The 13,310-nt window shown below is 35.8% G+C and overlaps 1 protein-coding gene across 1 annotated transcript in view; it reads left to right on the top strand.

Moving 5' to 3' along the window:
• Positions 1–503: 503 nt before the first annotated feature.
• LOC138175957 (prestin-like) overlaps positions 504–13,310 on the top strand; it is a 46,738-nt gene continuing 33,931 nt past the window's right edge. Inside the window, exons 1-5 of the mRNA XM_069106583.1 lie at positions 504–676; positions 4,189–4,328; positions 7,466–7,576; positions 8,653–8,822; positions 9,732–9,896. Coding sequence (XP_068962684.1) covers positions 504–676; positions 4,189–4,328; positions 7,466–7,576; positions 8,653–8,822; positions 9,732–9,896 — 759 coding nt within the window. The remainder of the gene's footprint in view (positions 677–4,188; positions 4,329–7,465; positions 7,577–8,652; positions 8,823–9,731; positions 9,897–13,310) is intronic.

Here is a 13,310-nt window from a genome sequence, read left to right as displayed (position 1 = left end):
GAATGTATGTGTAGATCCCATATCAGATTGCAAACCTTCTTGGAACAGGAGAGAGGAGGAAGGGAGAGAAAATTTAAAACTTACAGAAGTGAATATTGAAAACTAAAAATAAATAATTTAATCAAAAAAAATTTTATGAAGTAGTAATAAAGAAGATGCTAACCATTTGCTTTCCTTGTCATCAAAGAAGTGGACAATTGGGAGAAGTGTGAAATAAATTTACTGAAAAGCTCCCTGACCAAAACAAAAAACCTGTTAAACACTGGAACAGGCTGCCAAGAGGGGGAAGAGGAATTACCACCTCTTGCGTGCTTTAGGAAGATGAAGCATAAATATCTTTCTTATGTTGCTGGATATATTTGTATTCAAGAGGAGTTGTCCTAGATGATATCTTAGGGTTCCTCCTAACTTTTCTAATTATGTTCACACACACCCAGTCATCTAAATTACCCTTTTTTTTTCCTTCACAGTGACATTCAAGCTAAGCTTGTCTACTACAAACAATGAATAACTTCCAGGATACCTTGGATCACACACAAGAAAATGAAATTCTTGTAGCAACCCAAACGTATTGTGTGGAGCGGCCCATCTATAGCTATCCAGCCCTACATGGGAAACTACACAAGAAGGACAAAATTTCTGACCCTATTGGAGATAAGATAAAACGGGCCTTAAGGTAGTGTGTTTGTACGCTGAGTATGGGGAAAGGTATTTTGTATAGTCTGTAATAAGCCTTTGTGAGATATAAGACCTGTGGTCTAGAGAAGCTCTGTTTGTTGAACGAAAGACAAATGAGTGGCGAATACTCATAATTTAGAAAACCATTTGTGCTATTCTTGGTAGTGCTGGATGTATGGGAATGTGAATAATGAATGGCACATAGAAACACAAGAACATAAACTGACGTTTTAGAGGTGATCCAGCCCAAGCCCATCATGGTACAGTTAGGACACTGAAGTTGGGAAGAGCTAAGTGACTCCTTTTAGCATCTTGAATAAAGATAATGGCATCTGAGGCCCTTCATAACTTCGCCCCTCCTGCCTTTCCACCCTTCTTACACCTTACTTCCCACCCTGTATTCCTCAATCCAGTGACACCAGCCTCCTTGATGTATCACAAATTAGATTCTCTATCTCTTGGCTCTGGGTATTTTCTCTAGCTTTCTCTCATTCCTGGAATGTTCTCCTTCCTCATCTCTGCCTACAGGCTTCTCTGGCTGTCCCAACTAATATCTCATCTTCTACAGGAAGCCTCTCCCAAACCCTCCTGATTCTAATGTCTTCCTTCTCATTTTTTTTCCTATTTATCCCCTATATGACTTGTTTGTGCATATTCATTTTTTGTCCCTCCATTAAATTGTGAGCATATTGAGGGCAAGGACTATCTTTTGCCTCTTTTTGTAATTCTGGTGTTTATCACAATGCCTAGAACATAGTAGGCACTTAATAATGTTTACTCACTGTCTGAGTGACAAGTGATAAGGACCAGGCCTGTGATTTCATTGTCAAAAGCAATTTCCAGATGAGGAAACTTTCTCTACCAGTGTAGGTCACCATCTTTTCTGCAAATTATGCTCTTCGAAAGTTGCCTAGAGCATTTAAAGATTAAGTCCCACAGTCATTATATGTCCGAGGCAGAACTTGAATAATCATCTTGAATATGACTGTTTATCAAGTGTTTACTGGAGGGGGTGGAGCCAAGATGGTGGAGTAAAAGCAGGAACTTGATTGAGCTTCTGATCCATCCACCTCCAATACCTGTAAAATATGACTAAACAAATGTCAAGTGTTTACTACATCTTGCCTATGTGTAAGAGTTTGTTAACAACTGGGTTCTGTACTTCTGAACTGTCAAAGTATCTCTCCCCATCTGCTCCCTTTCTCCCTAGAATTTCCCGGCTAAGCCTGTTTTCCCATCCTTTCCCTAACTTCTTCACCCTTTGGTAGCATCCTTAGGTTTTACCAAAGAACCCTAGAATAAAAGAACCCCTAATTTTGGGAAACACTTTACCTAGGCAGTTAACAAGCCTAGAGATACTAACATAGCCTTTAGCAAATTTTGTCCTGAAAAAACTATTTACAGTATACCACAAAATGTGGTATACTATTGCTTCCTAGTTTGACTGATAATCACTGTTTACATCTTCAATTACAGACCTACATTTATTGTCAGAAAGTAGGAAAGAGTCAAGCAGGCAAGATGCAAGTTCCCTGGAATGTTTCTATTAGTTCTGAGACTTGCCTCAAATAGTACATGTTAGTACATTATTGCGAAAATAAACCCAGATAATACCAAGGAAAATAAGCAAACAAAAAGAAATAGTTCATTGCCAAAATAATAATAAATTCCAGTCTTTTACTGACACCTTATTAAGTCAAAATCTCAGTTCCTCAAGCCCCAAATTGGTTCCAGTGGGATAACTACTAACTAATCTTCAAGCTAAGAAGACCTTTTGGTGAGAAGTAAAAGACAGGACTCAGAAAAGTTAGTTCTGATTCTGTTTTGTTACTGTCTTAATGGTCCTGCATCTCCAGGGCCCATCAGATCCCTCATTACCTCAAAAATTAGTACTGGAGAATTGTTCCTGTTCGTGTGAGTGGCAAGGAATAGAATTTTAATTGTTTTTCTTGTACATAGGAACATTTAATTAATAGAAGTGAATAATTCTAACGGATGTATCCTGTTCTAATACTTTTTAACTTCTTTAAAGAAATAGAAAAAGGATGTATAAGAAATTATGTAGCTTTTGTATTTGTAATAAAGATAGTCAGTCCTATTAGTGAAGGGATTTAGGATCCTTTTAAACTTTTATAAAGTAGACAAGCACATCCAAAATTAAAAGGAGAAATAGAAATAGGTATGATTTTTATTTTTCATGTTTCTGCTCAGTTAAATTCACAAATTCAAGTGAAGTGATAGGCAGCAGGTTATTTTAAAAGTAGCACTGGAGGAGGAGGAGGAAGACTTGGGTTCTGAGAGTGATATTGTAAAAAGTTTTTATGAAATAAAAAAATGGATCATGGGAATGATATAAAATACAAATTTTATTTGTATAATGAATCTGAATTATAAAAAGGAACATAGAGAAAAAAGGAAAAATAATTAAAAACATGCACTTTTTAGAGATTCCTGACCATTTAGCTTCACAATAATTATAGGGTCAGATACAAGGTGTTAAAAACATGAAAAAGAAACAGATTAAAAATATACATTGTCTAGACACAAATACAGCACAAAAAGGTGGGAATGGAGATAAGGTCAGACTTATTAATTGTATGATTTTGGATAAGTCATTTTACCTTGGTGCTCCTTAGTTATCTCATTTGTAAGATGAAGATAATAAATGTCCTACTGTCCTAGATCAGATGATCTCTCTTGAGTTGTTTTACAGCTCAGAGATCTAGGATTCTAGGTTAGCGGTTTTTTCCAGAATACCCTTTATTTAATTCATAGATACAGTTAACCACTAGAGGGCACACTGCACAAAACGCAATTCACAGAACAATCAAAATGTCATGCCTTTTCTATATACCAATAATATCAACACATTGACAAAATGGTACCTGGATTTTAAGTCTTATAGTGGTGGTAACAGATGCACACTGGTCCCTACACATTCTTCTACTTGATTCCTTTTAGGGCCAATTGCAATCTTGACTTAAAAAGAGCAAGTCTCATATCTACTTGACAAATTCACCTAGGATGCATTCTGCGTAGGACAATAGATTAGGTTTCCTTCTCTTACACCTTAAACAACCTCTTTTAGTCTTGTGTCCTCATTTCATGTTACCAAACTGTCTTGGACATGCTTTTCTACCTTCCCTCCTGAATGGAAAAATATGCAGCATGTGCGTCTTCAGCTTAGCTTATTCAAGACTTGAGTTTAGTTTACCAGGCTTCTCTTATGATATTTCTCATTGGCTTCTGAATGAAACCTTTACTCTTTTTCAGAGTCAGCTACAGATCTTTGATTATAGCATTAATTCAGCTTCCGTCATAAAGAAAATGGATCTAAAAGACAAATCTTTCAGTTCTCTAACTTGTTAAGGATGGGAATGTTATCCAGAGCCCAAGTTATGTGATGATTTTATTGTAAAAGAATAATTACAGAGCAGGAAATGCCTGCTATTGTGAATTTTAAGTTATATATCACTAATTTGTCTTTTGTCTCTCTCTTGTCTTTTCCAGCTGTACTCCTAAGAAAATAAGGAATATTATCTATATGTTCTTGCCCATATGTAAGTGGTTGCCAGCTTATAAGCCAAGGGAATATGTGTTTGGGGACTTTGTCTCAGGTATAAGTACAGGAGTGTTACATCTTCCTCAAGGTTAGTAAAACACAATCCATGTTTATTCTGCTATCTCAAATAACTGCCTGCTTTTAAAATACATGACTTCCTTCTTTTTGTATGTTCCATTAGAATTTTTAGTCATGCATAAACCGTATTTTGTACCACTCTCATGACTTTTTTTAACTACCCCTAAAAACTTTTTTGAAAATCACTCTGTGAAAAAAGAACAGCGAAGATGGAACATGACATAGTAGCTAGGGAGGCAACCTCAGAATCAAAGATGAATAAATGAAAAGGCATTTTCTAGACACTTAACGTGTGCAAAACACTAGACTCATTGTTGGGGATACAAATGAAAAAGGTAGCCTCTACCCTCAGTGTATTGAAAGGGGAGACAACACACATGTGATGTTTCAACTGCAAATCAGATGGAAAGGACCATTGTGGTCCTTGGGGCTCCATGGCATGGCACATGGTAATATAGCTTCTTTTCTGTTGTTTCCATTGATAAAAACATATCCATTTCTGATGGTTAACAATTTGACAATGACAATGACTTTGGCAATGAGAACTTTGTTTTCTGGCTCTTCAGTCATCTTCAATAGCATGCTTTCTGAGAAAATAAGGGCTATAGCACCTGCTGAGGAAGTTGGCGGAACTGTGTCGCCAGTTGCCTCAGCATGTACCTCATTCATAGATAGATAAATAGATAAATGTGTATGTATGTGTGTAAATATGTATGTATATGCATATGGATGTTTTGTGTATGCATATATCCAGGTATGTATGTACTCACATGTGTGTATAAATACATACATATATAAATGTCTACACTGCCTTTGTGACCCTGGGCAAGTCACAAAACTACTCTTTATGGGATCATGACTTGAAAAGTCTCACATCTACATTGTTAGAAGGAGCTTCCTCACTGAAGACTCTACACATCTATGAAGTTGTGGGAGGTTAAAAAAGCATATTTAAAAGAAAAATATATATTCTAACTACAGCTATATAGACAATGTTAACTACAGCTGTATAAAGATAATACTAACTATAGCTACGTAAAGAGAATATTAACAGTAGAAAATTTATGTCAAATATATATGATGACCCTGACAAAGTTAATATACATCTTTTATTCCTTTTAACAATTGACAAGATAACTGGCCATGTAACCTTGAGCAAGTTACTTAACCCCGATTGCTTTAAAAAAAAAAAAACACAATTGACAAGAAACAGAAGTGTATGGTTATATACAGTAATGTACAATCACTTTGGGGTTTTGTTTTAGGTTTCCTTTCTTTTATTCTTGTTTATATATCTGAATACATGTAACTGCTGATATAAGTGAAGGTAAAATTTATAGTATTTAAAAAAAAACAACTAATCCTCCCAAAGTTACAAGATAGTAGGAAATGGGGAAATGGTATTTGGTAATATTGATTCCATAGCGATAAAACTTGACAGGTAGACCCAGGTCTTACCCAGAGCTATACCAAGGCATTCTATCACCTGATACCTGTTGAGTACTTGCTATACATAGGGATGTACTTTGAGAGGTCTTTGAGATTTTGGTTGTTTTCTTTTTTCCCAACTCTTTAATGCAAATTATATTTTAAAAAATCTAACAGGGCAACTAGGTGGCACAGTGAATAGAGCACTGGTCCTGGAGTCAGGAAGACCTAAGTTCAAATCTGGCCTCAGACATTTGACACTTACTAGCTGTGTGACCTCAGGCAAGTCACTTAACGCGAATTGCTTTGCCTCTCCCCCCTAAAAAAAAAAAAAAAGATAAAACAATTCAAGAAAATATTCCAAAGTCATATATACTATGAAGGAAATGTTCTAGTTCTAAGTATTCATTTAGCAAGCAAATAAAAGCATAGCTGAATTACCAGTGAATAGAAAATGTTTTCAAGATTTCAGGAATGAAACTACATTATCATGTATTTAATAGAACAATCTCAGTAGTTCAGAAATAATAAGATCAGGAAAAGGAATTGTAAAGAAGGAGGTCTGAACACTTTTGGAATGTGAAAAGGAACGAGTGAAATTTGAGGGGACTTGAGGAGTCCAGTTGCAAGAATAACAGAAAAATCTAACAAGGGAGAAGAAGTTGGTAAGACTAGGGATGAAAAGTAGGGTGTGTCTATCAAGATACTAATAAGGTAAAAGGATGCTAACAGAGGTGAGAATGGAAAGTGAGAATTCCAGAGTTGAAACATCTACCCCAATACTAGGTAATGATAAGGAGAAGCAGGGTTAAATGGAAGAACAATACTTTAATCAGTCAAACATATATCGTTTACCTCGTTCAGGGGAAAAAGGTCAGCACCCCGAACTTCAAAGTATACAGGCAGAAGTATCGAGACAGAAACAGATCAAGTAGACAACTTTCCAAACTGTCCGACCATTACATCCATACCAAATCAACATCTGGGTTTCAACATCTGGGTTTTTCAAAGCCGGGGGGCTCTGGACAATGGCTTCCCATAATCCATATCAAATCACAGAATACTTCTCAAAGTGAGCCCCCAAAACAAAGCTACACAGGGCTTATATAGCTTTCTTCTGGCTCAGAGAATGTAACAACCTTTTGGACCCACTGGCCAATCAAAAAGTATCAACTGAAAAACAAGCCTCCCACCCCAGGCTCCAGGTGCACTTTAGCCTAGGGGCAGGGAAGATCTTTAAATTTGCATTTCCATTACAGGGGTCAGTTATATTTTTTTTCCTTAGAATTCTTCTTGAGAACTAAAATCTGTTGGTATTTGACAGAGTGGTGGTCTAATTATTTTAATCATCTTGACAACTCTCTTCAAAGCCTAACTTGTAACACTGTATAAGGGGAACTCACTTTACAAAGCAGATATCTTCCTAAAGTAATGTGTTAAGTTTTTTTTCCTTGTAAGTTGAATAAATTAAAACAGACTAGAAGACCTCATTGTTTGAAAAAATATTATAATGAGTTCTTTTAGAAAAAAAATCACTCCTAAAAGTATTTGTTTTTTTATTTTAATTGTTCATATAGAGAATTTTTTTAGAGCAGGATACTCATGAAATATTTAGATTTTTAAGACTTGGATTTTCTCTTACAGCTACAATTATTTCATTGGGGATAATTTTATGACTGTTTTTTTTTCTTTTCTTTTCTTTTTTCTTGCATCCCCTAGGTTTAGCTTTTGCAATGTTGGCAGCTGTGCCTCCAGTATTTGGCCTGTATTCTTCTTTTTATCCTGTTATCCTATATTGTTTTTTTGGCACATCCAGGCATGTCTCCATAGGTAAAAGTTTACATTTGATCATCGAGAAATTTTATTTTCCATTTTATATAATAGCATAATATATATTTTCTATTATATAATGTCATATAGTTGTATAATGTAGTATAATTATATATCATAAATATATTTCTATTTATAAATATATGATGTGATAATATATATTTCTATTTTATAAGTACTATAGTACTTATCTTCAATAAGATTGTTGTCAGTTTTTAATTGTATACCTCTATTCTTGAATATTCAGCAAGACCAGTATGGTACTTTTTGTGGAAACTTTCATATGGTCTCAAAATTCAACCCAAGTACTCTTACTGCCTTTGAAAAATTCAGGGTCAATTTCATCATATAGAAGGGCAATTTGTTGAAATATGTAAAACAAGATAAAAATTTAATTTCATAATACAAAGTTTTTATACATATAGATTTTAAAATTAAAGCCATAGGGCTAAAACATAGCACCAATTACTATGAAGGTGTAAAGTTATTGCTAGTTTCATTCATCAGAGAAAGGTTAGGCAAGAGTCCACGTCCAGTAAAAGGTTCCTGTGAACTTTAGGATTCTATTACTCTATATTTCTGTTATAGGCCCTATATGAGTTATCCAGTCAATAAGCATTTATTAAGTATGCATATATGGATATCTATTTGTGTGTATATATATACACAATACATATTCCTTCTATAATTGATTTAAGCCTATATATATATATATAATTGATATTAGCCTCGATAGGCAAGGTTTTCAGAATAATGTATACTACCACCCCACCTCTTTCCTTTCTCTCTGTTTCTCTGTCTGTTTCTCACTCGTTTTCTCCCTCACTCTTGCTCTCACTCTCTCTGGCTCTCTCTCACACACACTAAACACACACACACACACACACACACAACTATTTAACTATGAGGCTAGTGGTTAAAATACCAATAGCTGCTATATGACATAAAAAAGATATTTCTTGAAGCAATAAAACAGCATCTTTTGCCTAAAAGTAGATTAATTACAATTAAAAACCATTTCCTTGGACTCAAGGGAAATAAATTTGTATTAACCCCTGGATATGTCACTATTTCAGGGCCCTTTGCCGTGATCAGCCTGATGATTGGCGGAGTGGCAGTCCGATTAGTTCCTGATGACATGTACGTTGGTGGAGGAGGTGCCAATTCAACCAATGGCACAGAGGAAAGAGATGCCATGAGAGTAAAAGTTGCTATGTCAGTAACTTTGCTTTCAGGAATCATTCAGGTAAAATTCTCATTGATGGAGCAATCAGTTTGGACTTAAAATGTCAGCCTGTTGAGTTCTAATTATACTAGATAGAGGCAAAGGTCAGTACATGGATATGTTTGCCCATTCTTCATTAAATAGTAACTAATTGCTTGCTATATTCAGAGCCTCTGCCACATGCTGGCTGTGTGATCCTGGGTGAGTCATTTAGTTTCTCAGTGCCTCCAGACAATTCTCTCAGACAGAGTTTTACAACAGTTATCTTCATGCATCAGTAGAAGGACAGTCTTCACCATGAGTCCCCTGCACCAGTGAAATCTCAGTTCTAGACTAAGAAATGTCCAAGAAACAGAGCTCGGTGCTAGGGATGCACAAAATACCACACTGATCTTGCCTCCAAGCAACTTACAATCTAATGCCAATGGGTGGTTGCACATAAATAACTAGTCCTAGACAATACTTAAAAGGGAGTGAATCACACACAATCACAATCTAACACTGCTTATATAACCAATAAGTGACTTCAGTTACGCCTCTGCAGCAGGTAGAATCTCATCATGTTCTCTAGGAGAGGCAGTAGAATGCAGACAGTGATTGAGCTCAATGATTGAGACCTGGACCTCCAGTCAGAAGACCTGAATTTGAGTTTTAGCTCTGTGTGACTGGAAACAAAGCACATAATCTCTCTAAGCTTTAATTTCCCTTATCTGTGAAATGGGTATGTACCACTTACTCTACCTCATAGGGTTGTTCTCAATACAAAAAGAGAAAATGTCTGCAGAGTGCTTTGTAACCATAAAATATCTCGGTCTTAGCTATATCTCTGTATATTTTTTTTGTATGTATAAGAATGTAAGCCATTGCTGTTATTATTTTTAAATGTCTGACCTGTTAAACAATATGCTTTTCTTTGCCATTAAAAATTAGTTTTGCTTGGGTGTCCTCCGATTTGGATTTGTGGCCATTTACCTAACCGAGCCCTTGGTCCGTGGTTTCACGACTGCAGCAGCTGTACATGTCTTCACTTCCATGTTAAAATATCTGTTTGGAGTGAAGACAAAGCGGCACAGTGGACCCTTTTCAGTTGTCTATGTAAGTAAGCTGCTTCAGTTCTCCTCAGCCCTCATAGTTTCTCCTTTTTTATTTCTAAGAGGTTTTACAATCAAGAAAAATTCCACTAAAGCTTTTCCAAGAAAAGCACAGTAAGAAAAAAGTGGGTCTTTAAAATTCCATAAAAGTCTGTTCATGGTCAGGGCATAGAATTCTGTTTAGTTTGATGGTGTATCATTAGCCTGACTGTCCAGATTCATAGACCAAAATTATGAGAGTTGTTGATACAGATCGTTGTGCCTTTATGAACTGTAAGTTAATATGTGTAGCTGTTGAAGACTCTTCTCTAAATAAATAAAAAAAGATTCATTGAAGCTATGACCATTATTGAAATTGTTACTAGACATTTACTTTAAATTTGGTTGATAGGCTTCTTTAAAATATGTGATACTGTGTGCAGCATATGAGGCATTGTGGGCAGTGATAAAAACATGGGCCTTTCCCTCAAAGAATTTACAGAGACGTAAAAATGTGTATAATATAGATAATAAATAATAAAAATATGTACATGTGTATATATATGTACATGTTTCAAAAACAGTTATACATATACCCAAATAAATATGTAAATGCATGAATTAATCACAAAATACGAATCAGAAACAAGTAAACCTTTCTATAACCTATCTTTCATTGGGTGAAAGGTTGAATTAGATCAGCAGTGAAAAATTTGTTGGCCCACAAAAAACTCCCAAGTGTGGCCCAACTAGATTAAAATGTAATTGGGAAATGTTTAGCAAAAATCAACAAAAATACAGTACAATGAAGGCAATGTTAATTTGTGGTTTTCTAAGGCCCAATGGGATCTCCTTTCATTTGAATTTGACTGCCATTGCATTAGATACCTGTAAGGTACCTTTCAACTCTTGAGATTCTGTTACTTACACCCAGCTGCAGAGATATGGGAGCATTCTGGAAACAAACAAACAAAAAAAAGTAAATGATAGTAAAATCATTTTCAATCCTTAAGTATCACCATAGAGATAAGTGAATAGAGATTTCATTGGTTGTAAAAACTGAAATTTTCTAGTGAAACAAGGTACTTTAAAGAATCTCACATTTCAGTGAGGGACTTATTACAAAACAATGGCACACTAGAGCAATGAGCTATGTGTATTAGCCATAGTTTGATATACTTACCAGATATTTTCCCAATATCTTGTGTATATTATTAAAATAATTAAATCAAAGCTTTTAATATGCATAAGTGTTCAGTCATATATAAACAAGACATGCGATGAAACATAACACTGAGTCAACTTTTCTTTGTTCTTAATCTGTTTTTTTTTTCTAACTTTGGTAGCTGACTTGAGTTTTTCAGGCCTCTAGGATAACTTTACTCAAGGCAGTAATTTGTTGAACCCTAATTATGTGAAGAAATTATTGTAGTTTCCCAGGACTGCCTAACCAACTGTCAGATGGGAATATCAGATTTTATTAAGAAAGTACAGGAGCATTTTAAATGTAATGATGCTCAGAAGAATTTTAAGGGCAAAACAAGCTTACATCCTGAGGAACTGGCAGCCTCATTACAAAGACTATATATGTTTTGTGTGTATATATATGTGTGTGTGTGTATGTATGCATATAACTAATTACCCTTGTGCTTTTAGGAAAATAATTAATGAGCCTGGATTTTATTATTTATCATCGTGTCAGCTCCCAGCATCCATTTATTTATTAGTAGCATCTTAAATTCATTACTATCCATAGCCCCAGTATTTTTTTTCACTTTTTTCTGAATGGAATATAGATTAGATGAACGCCTACTTGTGGATTTGTTTTGCCATGCTTGTCTCCCAGGAAACTGAGAGAATCTTGTCCCCTAAGACTTAATTTAGAAGAAAATTTTCATTTGTAAGTGTGTGTATTATTAATTTATAATCTTTAATGCTCATAGGAGCTTGTTTATTTAGTAGCCTCAGAGATTTCTAAGGCCTAAAAATGCAACATTTAAAAGAATTTAATTTAAACAGTGAATAATTTAACCAGGATATACATGATATCTTATCTGAAGCTAAATCTATCTCAGACTAGATCTGCATTCTAGAACCTCAAAATAGAAAGCAAGAGACTCAGTTATCCAGTTGCTTCATCTATATAACGTTAAATATTTATGGTAGTTCTGACTTCTAGATGTTTGGAATCATGTGCTGATTAAATATTCAGTTTTTATCCAAATATTTTGCCAGTCAGAGCCTTAAATTTTTTTTTGGAGAGGTGAAAGCAGGACAGTTGGAGTTAAGTGACTTGCCCAAGGTCACACAGCTAGTAAGTGTGTCAAGTGTCTGAGGCGAGATTTGAACTCAGGTCCTCCTGACTCCAGGGCCAGTGCTCTATTCACTGTGCCACTTAGCTGCTCCCTCCTTAGACTTTTATTAGAAAAGTAAATGACAGATATCATATTTTGCTTATTCTAGGAGCTTTCATTTTAATTTATATGATACTTTTTTATTTTTAAGTAGAGGATCTTATTTTTTAAAACTCCCAGTTTATTTCAGAGAGGACTAAACTACAACCCTATAACCTGTTGAGACCTTCCCCTCTCATTTCAGACATTTGTTAGCTTTTCATACTATGTAATAAAGTGTCTTAATTTCTTGGGCCTCAGTATATTCATCTATAAAGTGAGGAGGTTGGAATCACTGAGTTAAGATTCCTTCCAACTCAAGTTTAAGAAGTTCAAGGCCTTGAGTCATCTCCCCTAGGCTGGATTTTACTTCACTCTAGATTAGCTCTGGGATAGTTTTGGGTTTCAGAAAGAACTCAGTGCCACACTCAGGAGTGCCAGAGATATGAATAATAAGATACTATAGAAGACATACATAGCAGGGATCAAGGAGGCATTTCAGCGGCCCTTCTCACTCTCTGTATTCTGCTTTCAAGAGTGATGCATTTGGGGCGGCCAGATGGCGCAGTGAGTGAGGGCGCAGTGAGTGAGAGCGCCGGCCCCAGTGTCAAGAGACTCGGGATCGGTTCCGGCCTCAGATACTTGGTACCCACACAATAACTGGCCACGTAACCTTGAGCAAGTTACTTAACCCCAATTGCTTTTAAAAAAAAAAAGAGTGATGTACTTGACAGGCATCTTCAAACCCACATCATTCTGCCTTTCATTGAATGGCCAATAATAGCCTCAACCCAACCCTTCTTTGTTTAGGGTTTGACAGTTTCTGTTCCAGAAACTCTGAGGGTCTTCCCCTCCTAGATTGATATCTTTGTGATGGTGAATTGAGCCATCTTTTGTCTCAACTCTTACTTTGCCCTTAGTCGTTGAATGGGCATGGCCTCAGACAAACTGAGACCTGGGAAAGACTTTACTTTAGAAAGGCAAAGGTCACCCACTGCCTACTGGGCCATCACTAGTCATCTTGAGCTTTGTCCTGCAACTGGACT

Source organism: Petaurus breviceps, unplaced genomic scaffold, assembly GCF_028583685.1.
Source record: "Petaurus breviceps papuanus isolate PSGF00001 unplaced genomic scaffold, PetGlider_PUasm1.0 80, whole genome shotgun sequence".
NCBI classification, from domain to species: domain Eukaryota; kingdom Metazoa; phylum Chordata; class Mammalia; order Diprotodontia; family Petauridae; genus Petaurus; species Petaurus breviceps.
The sequence above is the reverse complement of the archived record's forward strand: the minus strand, read 5'-3'. Positions and strand labels throughout refer to the sequence as shown.